At 46.1% G+C, this 22,871-nt stretch overlaps 2 protein-coding genes across 23 annotated transcripts in view; one reads left to right on the top strand and one right to left on the bottom strand.

Moving 5' to 3' along the window:
- The window catches only part of GTF3C2 (general transcription factor IIIC subunit 2), a 58,981-nt gene extending 52,659 nt beyond the window's left edge, over positions 1 to 6,322 (bottom strand). For 4 of the 14 annotated variants that reach the window (XR_013587813.1, XR_013587814.1, XM_078611175.1 and 1 more), the window contains exons 1-2: positions 6,222 to 6,321; positions 1,532 to 2,017 (exon numbers count right to left, since the gene is read on the bottom strand). The gene's annotated coding sequence lies outside the window, so the exon portion shown is untranslated. Of the gene's footprint in view, positions 1 to 1,531; positions 2,018 to 6,221 lie in introns of all 14 variants that reach the window. The other 10 variants (XM_078611112.1, XM_078611156.1, XM_078611104.1 and 7 more) reach the window with 6 other exon arrangements.
- Positions 1,414 to 22,806, top strand: CUTC (cutC copper transporter). Of its 9 annotated transcripts, none has more exons than XM_078611243.1 (9): positions 1,414 to 1,519; positions 3,666 to 3,732; positions 5,456 to 5,515; positions 9,882 to 10,091; positions 12,054 to 12,089; positions 13,310 to 13,443; positions 18,692 to 18,719; positions 20,509 to 20,614; positions 21,545 to 22,806. In XM_078611243.1, exons 2-9 carry the CDS (start codon positions 3,681 to 3,683, stop codon positions 21,654 to 21,656), a joined length of 738 nt encoding a protein of 245 aa, XP_078467369.1. In that variant the 5' UTR covers positions 1,414 to 1,519; positions 3,666 to 3,680; the 3' UTR covers positions 21,657 to 22,806. The 9 variants fall into 9 exon arrangements, with proteins under 9 accessions (XP_078467369.1, XP_078467374.1, XP_078467377.1 ...); XM_078611244.1 differs by having other exon boundaries at positions 1,415 to 1,519; positions 3,669 to 3,732; XM_078611252.1 differs by lacking the exons at positions 1,414 to 1,519; positions 12,054 to 12,089 and adding exons at positions 1,894 to 2,613; positions 11,951 to 11,986.
- Positions 22,807 to 22,871: the final 65 nt, after the last annotated feature.

Below are 22,871 nucleotides of genomic sequence, written 5' to 3'. Positions count from 1 at the left end.
AATCGAAACTATGCCGAAAGAGGGCATTTGCCAACTTTCGGCGCTGTAACCGAATTTCGGTCGGCCTCTAGGAGGGGGGGGGTCAACAATCAGCCAAAATCGCGTGACGTCATTTATGGACCGTCCCTTATTTACCCAGGAGAGCTCACAAAGAGTCCAAACTTTTTTTCTGAAGGGTCCTGAAATGTTTTTTTCAGTAAAACTTACATAAGAACACGATATTATTCAGATGTATATTACCTGTACATTACATTGTAATATTGCATATCAGCATCTTTATTTAGACTGAAGGAATCCGATGAGCTATGAATCTCATTTTCACCGGTGTCCAGTAAGGGGCGGATCAGAAAGCCATTAAGATGAATGGATTCAAATTTGCATTCATGAAACAGGAAAACCCAATGAGCACAATCACGGATATTCAAACGAGTCGCAGCCAGGAGGGCCTGGGATGGGAGATCGTGACGGCAGTGACCGCTGAACAGGCGAAGTTGTATTCCTGCACCAGGTTCAACAAATACGCAACTCCAATTACCCGACCAGTCTGGCTAAGATGCTCGCTGTGGGGATGCTCGCTGTTCCGAGGGTGTGTTTTGTAGCCAGCTCAGAACGTCAGAACGCGATACACAAGGACGGCCGCAAAGTGCAAGCGGGAGACCTGGCTCATAACAATGAGCGAGGCGCCACGTGAACTATTACACTTTATTTATTATTATTTTACCAGGTAAGGGCCCACCGAGATATGTAGCTCATTTTCAGACACGACCTGGCTTTCACAAATGATAGCTCAGTGAAGTGGCTCATCATCATCATGTACACATTGAAATATTCTCAGGTTTTTTCGGTAAAGTCACGTAGGTAAAAACATTAAAATTAATGAAAGTAAAATAAAACAAAACAAAATAATAATAATTAATAATAATAATAATTATAAAATAATAATTATTTTATTTTGTTTTGTTTTATTTTACTTTCATTAATTTTAATGTTTTTACCTACGTGACTTTACCGAAAAAACCTGAGAATATGAATCATTGCAGTCACGAAAGCTTCAAATCTAGAATTAATACACATTGAAAGCAGCAGCCGAATACGCTAAACGCGTGACGTCGATTCTAAATGGAGGGAAAATACCGAAGGACCTGGGAAAAAAATCCACGCGACCACGGGGAGAGAGACGCAAACTCCAAATATACAGTAGCAGGCGTCAGGGTCGGGATCGAACCCACGACCTCCTGCACACCCGGCGAGGGAGTTGACATCTCCTAGCCACCGTGATGATGATGAGAGAGAGACACGCAAACTCCAAATATACAGCAGCAGCAGGCGTCAGGGTCGGGATCGAACCCACGACCTCCTGCACACCCGGCGAGGGAGTTGACATCTCCTAGCCACCGTGACGCCCATATGACCCCTGACCCCCGGCGCGTGAGTCGCGCTGGGCCCGTGACGCAGCGCGGGGAGTCGCTGAGCTCACGGCCCGGCAGAGCTCCCCCACATCCACCCTGCGTGTCTTAAGGCGAGTGCACACCTGTATCCACCTGCTGCTGCAGCTGCTTCTCGTCACTGCACGAAGCGTCACTCCGGCTCGGTCACTCCTTCGGGTGGCTCAGTCACTCCTCCGACTCGGTCACCCCTCCGGCTCGGCCGCTCCTCTGTCTCGGTCACCCCTCCGACTCGGTCACCCCTCCGACTCGGTCACCCCTCCGTCTCGGTCACCCCTCCGTCTCGGTCACCCCTCCGGCTCGGCCACCCCTCCGGCTCGGCCGCTCCTCTGTCTCGACCACCCCACCGAGTCGCGTTCACGCCGCGTGGTTGTGAAGCTCGCGGCTGAGCGCGGAACCGGAGGGAGGGGGCTGCCGCGTGGGGGGGGGGCGCCTTGACCCGGAAGGAGAGCGACCACGTGACGAGCGCCCGCGCGCCTGTCACGTGACGGGAGGCCGTCACCAAGGGAAGGGCGCGCCGCCATCTTGCCAAGTTCAACAGTCATCACGATAACAATGCAGCAGCCACGTGACTAGAACAACAACAACAACAATAATAATGTTGAATACGAAAAATATGTAACAATATAATAAACGCAATAGGGATTATTCATAAATAATAATGCCATACTAAAATAATACGGTAATTGATCCCTTCTGGCCTCTAATGTGCTGTGAAAGGGCCTTTGCCCGAAACATCGCCGATTATATAACTTTTGACAGTTTGTTTGGGTTTTTTTTGTGAAGTTCAATGCCGATTTGGGGTTTGTTTTAAACTAATTTGGACGTCTGTGAAAAAGCTTCATAGCTCATCCGATTCCTCCAGGATAAATGTCGATGTTGATTAACATTCTGGTTCCAACATTGAAATGGTGTTCCCCAATACTGTATTGGTGATCCCTCGCTCGTCATAAACACAATGATCACGCCATCCCGACCATCACCACGTCGTACCCCTTAGTGCCTATCTTATTACAGACCAATTCAGCCCTTATTGATCACCCCGTGCCCTTATAAATGTAAACGTTTATTCTCCAAAGTTCCATCACGAGGGAGAAACACAAATATACAAAACATTTTCTTAACATTTTTCTGTACAAGAATACGGATAAACCGTTTGGGTTGACAGGTATGCCACGTTGACTCCATCTCCTGCAGACATCACCAACGTGCCATCACGTTTAGGCACTTGTTTTAGACATGGTGCTCTTTTGACTTTTGGCACACCATATGTAGGATGGTCAATAACAGGGAAATTAAAAGTGTGTTCGGAACAATGTAAGGAAACCGAGAGGAAGACCTCAGAGAATGGCTTGATGACGACGATATAAGAGATTGGTGCCATAAATATGTGGCACTACTCGAGCATATTGGCACTACAAGACAGGAAAGGGGAAAAAATGGCGAGATGTGTGGTGGACACCTCCGGGCTATCTGCCCTTGGACTGTGATGATGGTGTTGCTGTTGATGATTAATATTTTTTAATTATTTGTTCCCAATGTAAGGTAATGACCTTGGAATCCTTGTGCCATACGATATTTGTATTGTCCTGACAATAAACTATCGGGACAATCGCCCGGTCTAGAGCAGTGGTTCTCAACCGGGGGTTACACGGACCCCTGGGGTTCCACGTGGCAATGTCCAAGGGGGTACGTGAGGTGATTTATGAATGTGTGAAATTCTATCATACATGAGAATCGTTAGTGAATAATTACGTATGAATATGGCAATATAAAATAACTACGATAACATTTAAATCCACATGGTAACCTAGAACGATATAAAATACCTTTCTAAACTCGCTGATAGTAAACAATGCGGGTTTCCAAGAGTAACCAGAGAGCTCGAACAAATTACATCACTCAACCGTTGATTTTTTTATTCGCTTGCAGTTACTCGCTAGTTAGGATACCTCACAAAATGGACACTAGGTAAAAATATTTACGTTCATTATTCATACATTTATTTCTCAGAATCATGATAGTTCAGGCAAGGGGAGTACTCGGTTGAAAGAAAATTCAACAAGGGGAGTAGAGTAAACAAACAAGGTTGAGAACCACTGCCCTCGAGCATAGACGTAGCCGATTTGGCCCTTTTAAGTCTAAATCACTTTTGTTAGACCTCCTTATTGGATTATACTTCAACTGTGGCTTATTCAGCTTTGTTGTTTGTTTCTTTAGCAGGATAGAAACACAATGGAAGTGTGCGTCGACTCCGTTGAATCTGCCATTAATGCTGAATTGGGAGGTACAATATCATCATGAGCCAGGATATAAAATGGACTCATTTCTCAATTGTGACACCTTTGTTGTTTGTGCCTATTGTTTATTCATGTTTATTTTTGCTTAGTCGCAGCACTCTCATTTGCTTGGCAGTAGTTGTGCTTTTGTATTGTTGTAACGTTCTTACCCCGTGCCCCTACTGGTCATAAGTGAAAAAGAGCTTCATAGCTCATCGGATTCCTCCAGTATAAATACATATTTTGATTCGGATAGGATGTGGCCCTTATATGTATTTAATGGACAGCGTTATGGGATACAATTAGCATGAATTACGCTAAATAAAATGAAATATTTATTCTAATTATATATCCACTTCTGGATTTAAAAAATCCTGAAGCAATCACCATCTCTCACAGTCCTGTACATGCTCTTATCTCACAGCTTTGTCGCCTAAGTAGGCGTCCTATTGGGCATGATCCCTCCTTTGGCTACCACTCCGCCGTTAGTGTCAAGTTCTGTCCATTGTCCCTATCCAGCGACATGCCCTAGCCCAAGCTCACTTAACAGCTTGAATGGTGTTATTATAACCTGCGTATGCTGTCTAATCCACATGTTTCTTTTTTTTCGCAAAGTGACACTCATTTTACTGACACAGGGCTATGTATTCCGCAATACAGTCTGTTCTATAATGCGGTAGTTGCGTTCCTGAAGAACAGTGCATTATGGAAAAATCGCGTGATAATAAATAATATAAAGTAAAGCACAGTCCGTGATAACACGCAAGATGCGTACACAGGCTGAACCAAGACCGAGCCGTGTTAGTAGCATCTAGAAGCATCCAGCAGCATCCCGTCTTGTGCGATACTACGCTGAGGCAGACGTACAACCACTAATTCCTACTCATGTGACGTAGTTCCGTTCACTCAATTGCGTTATATCCAATTCGCGTTATAAAACATTTTGTTCCCTAATACATTCATCGCATTATATATAAAATTTGCATTATGAAAACACGTGTTATAGGAGAACAGAATGTATATATATCTATCAAAGACAAAGATCCCATGTATAGCCTTAACAGACTGTAGAGACAAGTGCTGTAAGCGAACACCTATGAAGGTCGGCACGGCACATGAGGGGGTGAGTGGCTAGCACCACACCCAACCGTCTTTGTCTCCCCATCGGCGATGTTTACACACCGCACCTATGGGAGACTCAGGACCAGCTCAGATAATTGTCACTGGTGTTGGCCATGAGCAGGAATCGAACTCCTGCCGCCGGGTTCGTTGCACAGCCCGCTAACCGCTATCGGTTCCAAAATCACTACCACTCGCCAAGTGTGTCATCCCTTGACACTGAGTAATAATTGGCGTTATTACTGCATGGTGGCCTATGTTAGATTAACAAAATGGCACCCTCTGTCTTGATTGTTCAATTGTTATTTTAGTTCTACAAGAAAATTTGATCCTCCATCCCAGAAGGTATTGCCATATGTTCCACATTGTTATGACATGAATGCAGCCCGGTGTCAGTAAAATTATAAACGCCTCACTATAAAAATGCACGCTGCCATACCCTTTGCTAAAAAAAATAATTTACCAATGAGTAGCCTTCTCCATAACTGTTACAATGTGCATGTCCCCCTTATGTGTGTAGCATCTTGAGATGTGGCAACATTCAGACATTCCATCAACAAGAATGTGAATTTGGCTTATAAAATGTCATGTTTAATTGTGTATATGACGCAGGTGCGACACGGATTGAGCTCTGTGCTAATTTGCTGGAAGGTGGGACTACCCCAAGTCTGGGTGAGCTATTTCATCTTTGGCTTGTGGGATTTAAATATATGTAATGACCGATAATTGAGGGGGGTAGGGAAAGAGACGAGGCAGGATAGCCATGGACACACAGTTCCGGCGGGGGGGAGTGCGGGCCAAATGTGTGGAGTGGAGGGGGAGGGAGACGTGATCGAGCGGTGATCGAGCGTGGAGGCGGCAGGGGAGCGGTGAGTGGAAGAGTGTTTGTTAAAAACATAAATGCCAGGGAGGAAAGCAGAATCCGCTGCTGTATTTGGTTATTTTATTGAGAGAAGTTGGACGACCGTCTGTGATCTGTGATCGGAATAAACGTTCACGTTATATTCCCAACGAGAAAGACGGTTTATTACATATGTAATAGGTTGGATTGAGGCGCACACTCAACTTGGAGCAAACACTATTTATTAACACACTAGCGGGAAGTACCTGGCGTTGCCCGGGTTTAAAAAATATTTCAAAACTACTCTTAAAATTCTAACAGCAGTGCGTACTGACTGTGGTGGTACCTGCTATGATTACAGCAGTGCATACCGACTGTGGTGGTACCTGCTATGATTACAGCAGTGCATACTGACTGCGGTGGTACCTGCTATGATTACAGCAGTGCATACCGACTGTGGTGGTACCTGCTAACACTACAGTAGTACATGCTGACTCTATAGCAGTATTTATCGACTCTATAGCACAAAGTACTCACCTGACAGAGTGGCGTGGTGAGGCCTAGTCCCGTTCAGAGCCTCCGGCCTCGCCTAGATGGTCCAGCCGGCCGAGGTGGTACCTTGGCAGGCTGGGGCTGGGCTGCTACCCCTGACTCCCCCCCCCCCCCCCAGCCACGATGTCCCCGGCCGCTCTGCAGTAATATCTACGGCCTATAGTGGTAGCATCTACCGACTCTATAGTAGTAATAACTGCACGCATCGGGGTGGGGGGGACATGAGACAGAGAAGAATTTACCTGAGTGTTTAGTGTATTTTTATAGGATTTTTAACGCGAAAGAAAATATCCCCCTCACTCCCACCGAATGCGTGCGACTTGGCATGGGCCGTCCTCCCCACCAAAGGCGCGTGAGTTGGTATGATTGTGCACTCGTCATAAATAATAAATTAAGAAAGCGCACAGAAATCGCACTAAATCGCTAATTAAACTCATTTAAAATTGACGGATGGGAAAAAGGAATAGCGCTTGCTCACCCCACCATTGGAGAGCCAAGCGCGCACAATCCCACATACAAAAACCACCACAAACCCACACACAACTTTTGACTTTTATATATAAAGCTAACATTAACACGGACACTATACATGAGGTGGTGACTACGGTTCCTACTCTCACTAACACTCGGGAGCATTACATAGAGTGACCAAGGCAGGGAGACGGCTGCTTGGTCACGAACGGCGATCGGAGACTCAAGGACTTCTTATGGCGTCTTGATCCCGGAGTAGAACAGCCCGCTCCCCGTTCACACCCCGCTTATAACCGCTCTGGTGTGGCCGGCTCCGCCCCAGGTCACTTCCTCCTTCTCGATCCTTCGGGAAGGTCCAAGCCCCCAACTACGTGACCCCCAAGCTTCCCCCTGGGGCCCCTTGGTCCCCCTTTATCTGGTCATGTGTCCTGTTGGGTTCACGCGGAGTGCCACGGCCTGACACGACTCCCGTGACACCCGCCTACAGCCCCCATACCGAGCCGACACAGTAGTGACATCATATGTCTCTACACTCGTACAGTCCCGAATAGTAGTGACGTCATGTCACTCCACATATATATGATGAAATTACCAGTGGGGGGAATGGTAGCTGCAAAGCAGTTAAAGTATTAAATAAATAACAAGTAATTTGTATATAGAGGATTGCATGGAGACAGTAGAGCATTGTTTACAAATATGGAACACTGGACCAAGCACTTTGAAACACTGAGTTTTACAAGACATGGGTCATTGCCCATGTGACTTGAAGTTACAACAGTCACACCTTATACGTCTCTAGCTGTGTCTGAAAGTGGGGAGTGCATCAAATAAACGATTGAAGAATGTTGTATTAGCCTGGTAAATGCCTTAACTAGGTACCCAGCAATATCTAAATTTAAAGCCGGATAAAGTTTGTTTCACATAATGAGTATCCTGGAAATTGGCCAGTGGTATAAAACGTGTTATGACATATCACGTGTTATATGATGTGTAGGACTCGTACTCCGGTTGTCTTTCTCGTTCCGTTTATTCGCACTTTAGAGTTCACACCTTCTCATCACCGCTCCGTGTCTCCCCGTTCGCTCCGTTACACTCTCCGCCATCAACGACATTCTATGTCTCTCCGTTCGCTCTCCTGCTCGCCCAAGGTCCGTTACTCCGCTGCTACCCTACTCTGTATTCCTCCGATGCACTGCTACCACTGCTACCCCACTCTGCGTTTTCTCTCTCTCCACTGCTACCGTACTCTGTCCTATCTCTATCCACTGTTACCGTACTCTATCCTATCTCTATCCACTGCTACCCTTATCGTATCTTCTCTACTCACTGCTGCTCCGTCTCTATCCCTGGCACCAACCGCTCCAGCTCCAATCCCAACCAAGACTCCCGTCTCTCCGTTACGCTATCCTTTTATCCCCACACCAATCAGTCCCAATCAATTATCTCACCCCCCGCTTCGCCACTCGCCCCCAGGCCCCCAGCCTCACGTGACCTTGTTATTCCCACCAGAGCGGCGCCGGCCATTAACTACTCACCCTCCTAACCAATCACCGGCCTGCGTCCTCGGTTACCCCTAACACCTGTCGCCCATCTTAACGACGTCTCCCTCACGCCCGACAACAACAACCCCGTCCTCAGATACCCCCCACTGTACACTGCTCGCTTGCATAGCAACAGAACAACAGAACGCGTGGCGCATCATATTTCAAGTCCTACAGATGTGTTATGTTAAAAAATAGTGTTGCCTCCAAGTCAAGAGTGCGCCTCAATCGAACCCATTACACGTGAAGTATTGGAAAATGACGGCAGGAAACTCCTTGACGGGAACACACTTCTTTTATTAAATCTTGACTTGTAACGGTACAACGCGTGGCCTCTCTTCTTCACAATGCGGTCACCATACAACGGTACAACTCGTGACCTCTTCTCTCCGCCCTACGCTTCTCTCAACTCTTGTAGATTCTGTGCTGCTGGCTCTCTGTGCCTCGTGTAGACTCCGCGCCTCGGCTACACTCTTCTCTCGTCTCGTGTAGACTCCGCGCCTCTGCTACACTCTTCACTCGTCTCGTGTAGACCTTACGCCTCTGCTACACTCTTCACTCGTCTCGTGTAGACTTTACATCTCTCTCTGGCTACACCGTATGCATACTCGGCTCGTGTAGACCTTTCTCTCTCTCTGGCTACACCGTATGCATACTCGGCTCGTGTAGACCTTTCTCTCTCTCTGGCTACACACTATACATTACTCAGCTCGTGTAGACCTTTCTCTCTCTCTGGCTACACACTATACATTACTCAGCTCGTGTAGACCGTTCTCTCTCTCTGGCTACACACTTATACATTACTCAGCTCGTGTAGACCGTTCTCTCTCTCTGGCTACACACTTATACATTACTCTCCATTCTTCTCCTCCCCGGGCTCTATCTCTGCACATTCGTCTTCATTCCTAGATGGTTCCACTTCTGCCCTCTACTCCTCTGTGCATCACCTTATATATCTCTTCCTCCCGGGAGACGGAGCGGATGCGGACCTCAACGTCGGCACCGCTCCTCAGTTACCCAATCACCACGCGCTATCTCTACGATCCGTTTCCGCCCAGCGCGTGTTTCCACTCCCCGACCAATCACACCGCGCTGCCACCCGATCACTCCCTCTCAGCGCGTCACCGGCACACAGCCAATCAGCAGCACTACCCCCACCCGCGCACTGACGCCTGCTCCTCCCCGTCAGCGCGCGTCACCACACACACACCCGTACATACGCGCTGGCACACGACGTATACACCCAGCGCGTATCACCACTACACATGTAATACTGTAATACATACTGTATAGCAAATAAAACAAAATAAAGTAGATAAAATAAACTTTGAGTCCTGATGCTGGCTTGCTTGTCAGAAGGGGCATTGTACATTACGCCAGATCCTGAAACTCATTACATCTCGCAGAGGATCGCTCCGCCATACAAAATAGTTCCACGATTCGGTTCGTAAGTACGGCCGAACGTTCACAAGTCGGATGGTTAAAAATAATAATTATAACATCTTATGGCGGTTCGTTCAAAAGTGTGGATGTTCGTAAGTCGGACATTGGTATCTCAGGGACTGCCTGCAATTTCTACAATTGGTTCTTGTAAATAATATGCTGCATGTTTTGCTAATGGTCTCTTCTTCAGGCCTGCTGCAGGTGGTAAAGCAGCACACACAGCTGCCTGTGTTTATGATGATTCGCCCACGTGGAGGAGACTTCCTCTACTCTGAGCACGAGGTGGAGGTGATGCGTGCGGATATCCAGCAGGCTTGTATTGGAGGAGCTGACGGGATAGTATTTGGAGCCCTCACTGAATCGGGAACCATTCATCACGATATCTGCAGTGAACTACTCTGTGAGTATCGATAAAGCACCTGCTGTATATGTAGTGAGTCCAACTGAGTCGCAGACGTTGTTCCTTTTAGAAGCAACACATGTATTTGTAACACGTAACACAAAGGGGTAACTGCTCCTTCACCAGATACAGCCTAGGATGGTGGCCACCCAGCTAACTACCCTATACAGAGGAGTTACTGCTACGAAGAATTAGACCCTCACTCGGGTCTGCGACCACGTGTTGATGCCTCATAGGACGTAAAGCTTCCAGCTTGAGACGTAGAGCTTCCAGCTTGTCGAATGTCGCCACCCCGGTCTCTCTCAGGAACCCGCCTTATATCCCCGCACGGGTTGGGGCCACTCTGCCCCTGGCCCCGCCCGCCTTATGGAGCCTTATAGCTCCCCCTCGATCCCTCTCGAGAGCTCTCCCTGGACACGTGACCACCCCCTAGTCCCCCCACCTGGGGGCCTCTCTGTGGATACTCTAGATCACGTGTCTGCAGGGTCAACCAGAGTGTCATGGCCCGAGGCAACCCTGCCACTGGGCTGACACTCTCCCGCTCCCCCTCGTGGGAGACTGCACTGCACACTATGCGTCGTGCCTGCGCTATCCCAGCGCTCACCAAGCCCCACTAGGGCTGGTACTACATCCACCACGGGGTGTACACGATGCCAATGCATCACACGCCATGGCCCTTTCCGGCCGGCACCATACAGTGACATCCCTGATGTCACTACATATTTATAAATTATATGGTCAACATCCAGACAAGGGGATTTAATGCTGAACCACTCTGATGAGTGAGATACAGCTTTTTAGTTTTAACCTAAAACTTGTGTGATCCATCCATGGTGATCTGTACCCTGGACATTTTGAATCATCAAAATAAGAATCTTTATTTAAGACTGCAAGAGGAACCCGATTAGCTATGCAGTAGGGGCACGGGGTCAACAAGTTACAGCAACAAACAATACAAAAATAATAAGAGTGCAAAGTAGAAAAAAGGTAAGCAAGTCACTGAAAATAAATAAAAAATATTAAATATATAAGTGCAAATTGCATAAGTACATAAATTACTAGGTAGTCATCCAGAGCAGTCTAGTGTAGATGATACTAATGCTAGGACCGCTGTCTCAAGGCACCTGATAGGAAAGAACGTAGCGCCGGCCGGGTACGGGTAGGGTACGGGTATCAGGTACCTGATTGCGACCTCTGGGATGAAGCCATGTTGCAGGCGCGGGTGGGTTGATTCTAGGAACTTGAATTGTGAGAAGAGACAAGACGTTAGGAAATGAGTGACAAACGGTTACTCACCAGTGACTCACGGTCTACCCGTACCCGTACCCGGCCGCACCAGGGTCGCAAATGGGTACCCGTACCCGGCCGGGTACGGGTAGCCGGGTATCGGGTAGGGTACGGGTATCGGGTACCCGGTTGCGACCTCTGACGCCATGCCTCTCTTAGGCCGGCACCACACAGTAACATCCGCGATGTAACTACAATTGTATGAATAATAAATAATGTAATTGATAAATATATACAATTTTGGTATGTTTCATTATAGTTTAACACGTAGGTTTTCGCGACCAATATCCATAACAGAGGGGGGGTTTTGGATTAGATCACATATAAATGTGTTGTTAAACCGGTCACCACCTGACGCAGACAATTAGTAAGGTTTGTCAAGTAAACAAAACGTGCCAATTCGTGACTAGTTCAGTACACTGGTGTGTTGGACAATAAACCCACGACATTTACAATTCGAGTATGACGTTTCACCGGTAATTACAACTAGCATCAATATAATTTATGTTATAGCTAAACTACATGTTGAGCATTGTTTCTGTGCTGTCTAACACTCCTTGCTTATATTTAAGCTCTTTCACGACCCCTCCCTGCGACATTTCACAGAGGTGAGAAATATAAACATGCTGTAAGCATTGTTTCTGTGCTGTCTAACACTCCTTGCTTATATTTCAGCTCTTTCACGACCTCTCCCTGCGACATTTCACAGAGGTGAGAAATATAAACATGCTGTACGCATTCCTACGCAGTTATTTGTTAATAACAAAAAAGATAAGCGGACAATATATATCCTTCACATATTCACCCCTCCATGAGAAAATTAAGTTTACACTTGTCGTTAACCACAGGGTCTGGGAGTGCATCATTTTAGTAGCATTGAATCGATACAATTATAGTGGTTTCAACTGAGTTGCAGACGTCATCTTTGGAGGCAACACATGTATTGATACCAACACAAAGGGGTAACTGCCCCATCACCAGATAACAACCTATGGTGGTGGACCACCAGGCTAACTACACTAATCACACTGGGAGTAGCTACAATGGACAGGACCCCAGCTTGGGTCCAGGTCCACGTGTTGGTGACTCTTCTCGGACGTAGAACGTAGTTCTTCAGGATAACAACAGCAACGCTGAACCCCAGTCCCTCTGGGAACCCGGTTTATATCCTCACTGGTCGTGGCTGGCCCCGCGCTTGGCCACAAACCACCTTCTCCAATCCTCTAGCAGGATCTCGCCCGACGCGTGACTACCCCTAGCCCCCCACTTGGGGCCCCTGTGTAGATCTTACCCGTCACGTGCCTTCTAGGGTCCACCAGCGTGCCATGGCCTACATTAACCCCATTCATGGCCAGCACCCTCACACCCCCTCCTTTAGGGGACAACACTGCACGCCGAGAGCAGTGCCACTCAGCGCTCTCTATCAGCGCTCACCGAGCCCCTCTAGGGCTGGTACTACACCTACATGTACGGAGTGTCCACGATGGCAATACATCGCACGCTGTGCCTCTCTAGGGCTGGCACCACACAGTGACATCCACGATGTTACTACACAATTACACTCTGCACTGATTTTGACATGCAGTGTCTCAGCCATGGTCAGGCTTGCTTGAACCAAATACTCTAAACACATGTTTCCAAATGTGGAGGGAAAAACCAAAGGACCCAGAGAAAAATCCACAGGGAAAACAAATATCCAGGTGTTCAGGGTCGGGATCGGGATCGAACTCATGACCTCCTGTATACAAGGCGAAGTAGTTAACATCTTGCCACCGCAGACTCGCCTTGAGTAGGCCAGTGACAGCTACAATGACTGGGAGAGGAATGTCCGTTAATGCTTATCAGCTTGTAACCAGCACACCATCACATTTGTTATAGTCATCGTTTACTGTGCTTTTCCATTGTGGATCTTGTGACCACGATGTTCTCAGCATTTGATATGCTCCTGGACCCCATGCAAGCTCTCGAAGAACTTATTTCTCTTGGCTTCGAACGCCTTCTGACAAGCGGATGTGAAAACACCGTACTCGAGGGGCTACCACTCATAAAGAAACTTGTCCAACAGGTACCCCAGTAAGCCATTTTGTTATTGAAATGTTTCCTTTGCAGACACTGCAGCGTTCAATGGCAGGCAGTGCGAATATTTTTTTTCGAATGCTCGGAGGCTTTCACGGGGCTCGTTTAAAATCCAAAGTGACCATTCCAACAATGGAGCAGACAGAAAATGAATATACAGGCATACAGTACCTCTTATAGTACTGCCTCCTATAATAACACCGTTTTGTTATAACTCTTTGTCCCAGAAGAAAATTCCTGCGTGGATCAGCCCATATATGGAAGAAAGTAGGCGTGGTGTTGACTGTAGGGGTGTGTCTCTGCCTGCCGGGGTGTGTCGCTGCCCAGATCTGGTCTTGTGGAACCTGAATCGAGGTGTCTGTTGTATTGATTCTGCTCATAGTCAATCCAACAGCCATGTTAGAGTGTCGATTTATCGAGGGTTAATCACTGCATCGCTTCAGTGGCGATCCGTGGATCGAGTAATCTCATTGGTTCGTACTGTACAGCTTCCCACAGAACGTGGTTAAGGCAAACTGGTTAATCTTACACAAGCTCCTACCGAATCCACTTGTGACTACATAAGTTATTGTAGTTTCTATGTCGTTATCATTAAAAGTTATTATTTATAAAATGCTTAAATACGTATATCATGTGTACAATTTCATTATTAAGGCGATTACTGATACGCAATGAAGCCCTCAGATATTGCTCATAAGTAAAAAAATAGCGCTGTCAGTACACATCTCCATTGGAAGCATGTTATAGTGACATCCTATAGCGCTGTTTAGTATAGCGCTGTCAGTACGCATCTCCATTGGAACCACGTTAGAATAACCTATTGCGATGTTTAGTATAGCGCTGTTGGTACGCATGTCCATTGGAACCATGTTATAGTGACTTCCGATAGCGCTGTTTCTCTCTTTCTTGTTTGTCCATCATAGTTAATGATGACCATGGCAGATTTGTCATTTTGTTGGGTTTTGATGAGTGCGCAGATGGCTGAACAGGCCAATCCGAGCCGGGAATTTTCTGTGGCACACTGGACAGGTCAGAGAGGATGTAGAGCTCTGAGGTGCAGCCACAAGTCCTTGGTAGATTTGCGCAGCTGCCTCTTCAAGATAGCACAGGAGCTTCTGCTCTCACAGAGGACTGCACCATCCTGTACTTTTCTTCTCCAGGCAGGTCGGTCCTGAGCTAGGGGTTTCCAGCTTTTCAGGTAGAATCCAAAGCTCTTCAAGGAAGCTTTCAGGGTGTCCTTGTAGCGTTTTTTGTGGCCACCTTGCGCTCGCTTGCCATTCTTCAGCTCGCCAAAGAAGACTTGTTTTGGCAGTCTCGCGCAGGGCATTCTGGTCACGTAGCCAGTCCATCTAAGCTGTTCCTTCGCAAGCAAGGTGTGGATGCTGGGGATATTGGCCTTGCTGAGGACTTCAGTGTCAGGGATTCTGTCCTGCCACTTGATCCTAAGCAGTTTCCTCAGACAGCTTTGGTGGAGATAGTTCAATTTCTTGGCATGGCGCTGGTAGACTGTCCAGACTTCGCACCCATACAGAAGAGTTGGTAAGACAACAGCCTGGTAGACCTTCAGTTTTGTCTCCTGCTTGATGCCAGTCCTTTCCCATACCGAGTCACGTAGACGTCCAAAGGCTGCACTGGCCTTGACAATCCTGATGTTAACTTCATCATCTATGTGCACAGCGCGAGACAGAGTACTATCAAGGTAAGTAAACTTGTCAACGGCTGAAAGCTTTTGCCCATTCACAAAGATGGTGGGCTCAGTGTGAGGAGAAGTGGTCCATACTGTCCTGTAGATCTTTATTTGAGCCAGCAGCCAGAGCACAGTCAGCATACAAAAGTTCTCGAACGGTGACTTCCTCCACTCTGGTTTTAGCTTGTGTAATAAAAGACTCGACCACGGTATCTGGCTTGGTGTCCTTTATTCGGGTTCGTCTACTTTTCCCACACGGCTCTCTCCCTCTGAGACCCTCCGCTCGGCGCCGACGCTGCTGTCGCTCCCGTAGCCTCTAGCAGCCTCGCTGCTGATCTCCTCGTGTCGCTCCCGTAGCCTCTAGCAGCCTCGCTGCTGATCTCCTCACGCAGCCTCTCCGGCTGCCCTCGCTGCAGCTCCACCGCTGCTCTCTCTCTCTGAACAGTCCCACTGCTGCCTCTTCGTGCAGCCTCGCTGCTGCCCTCGCTGCAGCCTCACCGCTGCTCCCTGGGTTGGTCACCGCTGGCCGACGGTGCCAATCCGCTCTCCGTGTGTGTGTGGCGATCTCGCCACTCCTCCCAGCCTTCGTCCTGCGTGGCCTCACCCTAGTCCAGTCTCCAACAACCTCCCTTCCTCTTCCGGTTTCTCCCCTTAAAGACCCGAACCCTTCTCCCACGTGACGTAACTCCTCCCCCCCGTGACGTCACATCCGGAAGGTCGTTTACGCCCGCATTACACTTGCATCCTCCGCAGATTGAATAGCCCATCGTCAGTATAGCGCTGTCAGTACGCATCTCCATTGGAACCACGTTAGAGTAACCTATTGCGCTGTTTAGTATAGCACTGTCGGTGACTTTCTATAGCGCTATTTAGTATAGTGCTCCATTTACCAAGAACGCATCTTGTGCGCTATAAGAGGTATGCCCGTATATCAATGGGTTATATCTTTATCCAGACTCAGGCAGTGCCAGATGAAGCTAATAATAGGGGTTTTCTCCTTTTTTCTGGCAACAAAACTGAAACCTTTTATTATTATTATTATTATATTTTGGTACTGGCAAAGGAGGTCCAATGATGTTAGATGCTTCCCCGAGCCCTCATTACTTTGATAGTGCATTGTCTTTTAGCTGTACGCCTTTTAGCATCATCTGGTCTAGCACCAATTGAGACGAGGCTCTAAAGAAAGCTGTCTCTGGTGTGGACCAATCAGTTTCAAGGACAATGCATATATTATCAGAGTGTGTTTTTTTGCATTTTGACTGCAAGTATTGTGGTTAATGCAGACATGAATCCTGGTAAAAAAAGGTTTCAGTTTTGTTGCCAGAAAAAAGGGGAAAAACTCTATTATTATATTTTGGTACTAGCAAAGGAGGTCCAATGATATTAGATACTATTTTTTACTTGCATAGTAAAGTCATTGTATTTTTTCATTTGCTATACAGCCAGATAATACAACAAATCGCTAACCTTAAACACCCAGTCGTTCATAAAAGTTGAAGGCAGTATAGTACTATAGTAATAGAGCAAGTGCAGAATCAGTGAACCGAAATTGATAGCTTAAAAGCATTTAGCACGGGCCCTTTAAAGTGCGAGGCCCGTAGCATATGCTACTTTTGCTACTAGGATAATCCGGCACTGGACTCAGGACAACATATCCTGGCAGAGACCAGCCCTTATGGCTGCTTGGGGAGCCCTACATCCAAGGCTGTTGATGATGTTGGTATTATGCTTTTAATTGGACTAGTGCGACCCTGCGTTGAAGGGGTAAGGGTGAGGTTTTGGTGAAGGATTTCACCGAGCTATGTTATATTTAGAACTAACGTCTTTGCTCTTACTCGACACATTAGTTTCATGATTATGACGGGTTATACATCATTATTAACGGTCCCATCATCAGTGAACCCATGGCCATCATCTAGAGTATAGTATCATCACCTCCAGTGGCCCATTTATCATGACTGCGAACGTCAATACACCCAACTTGATCATTATCGCTATCCACATAATAATGAATCCCATAATTTTTACTAGCCCCATCATCATCATTAGAGCCATTGTCGTAATGTGCGACTTATTACTTTCGTGGACAGGGTGATGTCAGACTTGAGTGGCTCAGCTATGGCTCAAGGGCTCTGCGCCAAAGCCAAGGCTGAGCTACACCGCTACGATTAATCCGGCCTGAATCTCTGTAAACTAATCTTTTCTTAACTATCCATATACTCTTAACTGGTGAGCTAAAGCATGACTGTTGCAATAGCAAAGTGTTAATCACCTCAATAATGTGCATGACCACCAAGCATAAAATCGAGTTATTTTGTCATCGAGAATTGTACAAAATCTTTACTTAAAGCTTTCGTGACTGCGGGAATTCATATTCTTTGGGTCTTTCAGTAAAGTCACGTAGATAGGTTGAAAGAAAATAACAAAAAACTACGACGTTTCGATCACAACACAAGCAATCGTCATCAGGAGTAAAAAATTAACCCGTAAAAACTAAGTTTTTCACTATAAATCCTTTATATGCGTGGTGGCTAGAGTCCTCTCGTCCTCTGGCTTGAGATGGCTGCCACCTATGGGTCAGATGATTGCCTGCCACCATTAAGCAATTGGTAATTAAATAAAAAAAAAATTCCTAAAATGTTGAAAATTTTGGAAAAAAAATTTCACGAAAATAAATTGTCACGCACAACGAGTCTGTGTGCAAAATGTCAGCTCGATTGGATCACGGGAAGTGGGTTAAAAAACGACCGAAAGATTTGCACGGTCGTAAGCGCGCAAGCAAGCAAGTGAACTTAATATAAAGGATTTAAAAAAGAGGAAAGCTGCTGAGGCAGACTGTTTTAAAGGTTTAGAATGGGTGTCGCCCAACGGTCATAAACAAAGTGGGCGGGGCTAGTGATGTTAATGTGAGAGATTAGCATGTTAATGTACGATCCGCAGACGACGTCCAAGACGGCACGTAGGTGGCTATGTTAATGTGAGAGATTAGCATGTTAATGTAAGATCGCAGAGCCACTGCCGCTTCAGTGTGCTAGGTGGCTAACACATAGCCACATTAACATTTCCACCTATGCGCCGTCTTGGACGTCGTCCTCCGATCTTACATTAACATGCTAATCTTTCACATTAACATCTCTAGCCCCGCACACTTTGTTTATGGCCCTTGGGCTACACCCATTCTAAACCTTTAAAACAGTCTGCCTCAGCTGCTTTACTCTTTTTTCCTCCTGATGACGATCCCTTGTGTTGTGATTGAAACGTAGTTTTTTGTTATTTTCTTTCAACCTATCTACGTGACTTCACCAAAAGACCCAAAGAAAATGATAATTTGTATGATTACTCCCACAGACAAGGTTGAGTACATCGCATACTCGACATCTGTGAAAAAGAGCTTCATAGGTCATTGGATTCCTCCAAGATTAATTAAGATTCTGACTCTGATACTACTAATAATTTGTAAAATGCAGAAGTGACAACAGTTTTTTTGGAGAAAATGTGTAGTAAATGAAATGTCTAAACGTGACTGCTGAATTGTGTCATGTTTTTGTAGGCAAACGGACGACTTATTGTCGTGCCAGGTAAGCACAGAACTGCATTTCATGACAGACTGGATGATAAGGGCTTATGGGGGGGGGGGGAGAGGTGGCACGCCTAAAACTCCAGCACAGATAATGTGAAACACGTGTGTTGCTTATCGTTGTCAAGTGGGGGGTGAAGACTTGGAAAGTGCCGTTGTGATTCGAGCGTTTCTCTTCAGGCATTCGTCCACGTGACGGATTTTGCAGTCACATTGGCCTTCAGCCACGAGAGTGATGAGCAGCTCAGTGGAAACACCATCATGAGAATTAGACCAACGTGGCATGTCCACATTTTATTCGATGCTGTACTTCATTTTTGTTAGCACAATTAGTCCACAACTTAAATTATTAAATAAATGCCCACATATAATCGACAGCTATACAATGGTTTTATAAATACCTAGTACTAAGTTACATTACAAAAATGCTTCCCCAGTATAAATCTTGGTCTGTTCGTGGACCTTTACCCAAATTTTTATTTTTTATGAATGTATCTGTTGTATATTGGAAGAAAAAAAAGTCAGTGTAAAAAGTTAAAGGTCATTTTTAAAATTACCAAATGTGTTCAATGCAAGATAAATTCAATGAGTCACTGGGCAAGGTGTCGGCTCCAGTAAAATCGGGCAACAAGTTGGACGCCCATCTCATTCCTTTTTAACTCCCAGATATCGATAGTTCTAAGTTAATGTGAAATTGCATTGAGGAACTATGACTGTGTGTTGTCTTGGTGTGGTCTGAGACAGTTTTTGTTTTTATGCCTTTCCCATTTAGTGTTGACAAATCAGCATTAATGTTTGTGCTTATGAAATTTGTACTTATATGCTTTCTTTTTTAAATATATTTATGTTTAGTGACTTGCTTACCTTTTCTCTATTTTGCACTGTTATCGTGTTTTTGTATTGTTGTTGGAACTTGCTGACCCATCTCTACTGCACATCTGCGAAAATAGCTTCATAGCTCATCGGATTCCTCCTCCAGTCGAAATACAGATTCTGATATTGGCAATGAGTCTGATCCGTTCAACTCACGATTCCTTTCACAAGTATTCACTGTTATCCATAACACCGCCACTTAGTGATGACACCATCATGGCGCTTGTGCCATGCTAGGTGCACCTTGAGGCCATATGCAGTGTCAAAGGCCCGCTGGCAGGTAGGTCACGGAACAGACCCACGTCCCATGGGTGAAATGACTTGCTCGTATCCATATGGCCACTCAAACGTGATGCTAGTGGGTATCAGTTTGCTGTGAACCCGTTTACCGGAGTTTGATTTCCAGCAGGGTTCACAGTGGCAAGTGTCATCCGAACCAGAATCTTTAAAAAAGCGTATCGCCAACTGTACAGGATTAACTCATAACATCCTGTTCTTGCTTATGACAATCTCGTCAGGAGCTAAATAACAATGTTGACGTTTGCTAGCCACGAGAGGGCTTCAGGAGAGTTCATACAGTTTTGATGATCCTCCTCCATTAAAGGAAGGCAGACTACAGTGGCTCACAATATGGTCCATAATTTAGAGCATTGTTCTTCATTGCAAGGCCAGTGGACCACTGGCATCCCCTGGTGGCCTTTAAAGCGACCCTGACGTGCGGCCCCTGACAATACACAAATGTGAAAACATCCCATCATGCTGTCAAACCTCAATGATTTTGGCGAAAGTGGCCTACCTCTGAAAATTAGCGAAGAACACTGGTTTAGACCATAGAACACGTGAATAGACTCGTAATGGCTTTGTGACTGAAGTGCTTGCGAATAATCTGCATGATGCTGGGTTTCTGGTGACTGTAGGAGGAGGGATTACTGAGCGCAACCTCCAGAGGATTTTGGAGGGTTCTGGAGCGACGGAGTTTCACTGCTCGGCGAGATCAGCCCGAAGCTCAGGGATGCAGCACAGGTGAGAACACGCTTGTGTACGCATGTGGTATGTGTGGTACGTGTGGGGAACAGTAGTGTAGTGGTTAGTATGCTGCACTACGAACCCGGCAACTCAAGTTCAATTCCCGCTCATGGCCAGCATCAGTAACGATTATCTGAACCGGTTCTGGGCCTCTCCTAGGTTTACTCAGCATCAAATGAGTCCCTGGTGCAGTGTGTAAACATCGCCACTAAGGAGAGAAAGTTGGCCAGGCGTGGTGCTGCCACCCATCCCATCGTGTGCCGTACCAGCCTTCATAGGTGCTACATGTGTAGAATAGGACTTCTGGACACCCCGGGTATTGTAGAATCACACGGAGACCAGATTCTTACTCAGGGCTGCTCGCCGTTTATTCACTCTTCCTCCACTCCACTCGCACTCCTCTCTCTCCACACTTACACCCGTGGAGGGCACTCGCTAGCCCCATCCCTTTCTCCTTCCTCACTCCCTCTCCTTCCTCACTCCCTCTCTCCCTAGGCTACCCCTTACGTCTCCCCCTTTCCTGGTCCCCCTCTTTTTAGCCCTCTTTTTCGGGGCTCCTCTCTTTACGCCCCTCTTCCCGCGCTCGCCCCTAGTTGGGTCCTGACGGTACTCCACTACACATGCTAACAGCACTTGCCTTAACAGTGTGTTAAGGCTTTATGAGGGAATTTGTCTTCGGAAGGTGTTCATGTTTGTTTCTTTGGTTGACCATTGCTCATCCAAGTACTATCCAGGCTCAATATAGCTTAGCTCCTGAAATTTTTAAACATAAGGCACATTCTGGGTAATGTGGTGATAGGCTGGTATAATTCCACATCATTTTTGTGAGGTCAGGGAAGAACCTCGAAGGTTTTTCACCAATATCCATCATGTTCCTTTTAAAATAAATTCTTCAACATGCGTTTTTCTTTTGTCCATTGTGAGCAGGAATGACTCTGTGCGGATGGGAGCTTCCTTCGGTCCATCAGAATACAGCCTAAAGATTGCAGACCCAAGCCGGATCTCCATACTTAACAATATTGCTAAAAGTATCATCTAAAGATAATTTTCAGCTGAATGGCATAATTCCTCTCCATAGTCGTTTACATTATGGGTATCCCTCTATTTACGAACGTTCGGTTTACGAAATTTTGCGTTAACTCAATTGAAAAATTATGGACACTTTTTGATTAACGAAATCGAATTTCACTATGCCTCGCGCCATGAGATCGTCAAACAAGAGGCTGTTTTGTCATCCACAACAGTGTCACAGTGTCCCTGCAGTGCAACAGTAACGATTCCACATCACCTTGACAGTCATTCCAACATGCAGCAGATCTTTTGGTGAGTTCCATGACAAGGTTAATTATTTTAGTTTTTTGCCCGTTATTATTCCATCCTTTTAATAATTGTGATTATTATTTTTTGTACTGGGAAAAGTGATATAGGTGTGTATTTTTAGCTTAGCAGTAGAGTTGGAATGACTTCTGAAACACATCCTTAGTTTTTTTGTACAGGGGGTCTCTGGTTGACGACGGTCTAATTTACAACGATCCACATTCACGACGTTTATATAACGCCACCGTGGATCGACTTATGACGGAGAAACTTGATTTACGACACATCTTCCGACGTGATTGAGCGCATTTGAACAGAGGTTAGTCTGGTTTCCAATGCGACTTGGCATGGAGCTTTTGTTATTCTCAGATGATTTTGTGGATGTTTACCTTTTAACCCCCGGTTAAATGTGGCTGATAAAAGGAAAAACACATCGGCAAGTGATGTTTCTGCACGTTCTACTGTCTATGGAAAAATAGGGTCCGATTTACAATGCTCCCAGGGTTTCCAGGAACGCATTATTCAAAAAGCGGGAGCTACCTGTTTTAAATTGGAAAAGCCGTTCCGATTTACAAAACACCGTTTAACACGTAAATCGAGGGGTACCCTGTATATCACTGATGATACAGCCTCAAATGATATTGTCCACCGTATCCTGGTAACTGTAGTTTTCGCTCATCCGTCGTTTGTCTTGTGCAAGTACGATTTCCATTGTGTGCGAATAAAATTCAGAACCGAATGATTGGTTGTGGCTGTGTAATGGCCGAGTTCGAGTCGGCAAGTTCCGTTTCAGTCGTTTTATTTTTGTTGCCGCGTGTATCGCGTTACAAATTGCGAATGTAGCCCGACGCGAATAAAGAATGTTAACTAAATGTATAGTGGTGACCGTGTCTGTGTGGAGAGATGGTTTATGTCTGTGTATGCACGGGAGACCCTT

This window comes from Lampetra planeri, chromosome 2, assembly GCF_965212315.1.
Source record: "Lampetra planeri chromosome 2, kcLamPlan1.2.h2, whole genome shotgun sequence".
NCBI lineage: Eukaryota > Metazoa > Chordata > Hyperoartia > Petromyzontiformes > Petromyzontidae > Lampetra > Lampetra planeri.
This window is presented reverse-complemented; position numbering and strand designations above follow the sequence as displayed.

Excerpts from the sequence above, each read along its gene's own strand:
- CUTC (XM_078611243.1), top strand. The coding sequence starts at position 3,681 with ATGGAAGTGTGCGTCGACTCCGTTGAATCTGCCATTAATGCTGAATTG. Across the intron at positions 13,444-18,691 it reads TAAAGAAACTTGTCCAACAG|GCAAACGGACGACTTATTGT; the intron begins GTACCCCAGTAA and ends ATGTTTTTGTAG. Across the intron at positions 18,720-20,508 it reads ACGACTTATTGTCGTGCCAG|GAGGAGGGATTACTGAGCGC; the intron begins GTAAGCACAGAA and ends TGGTGACTGTAG.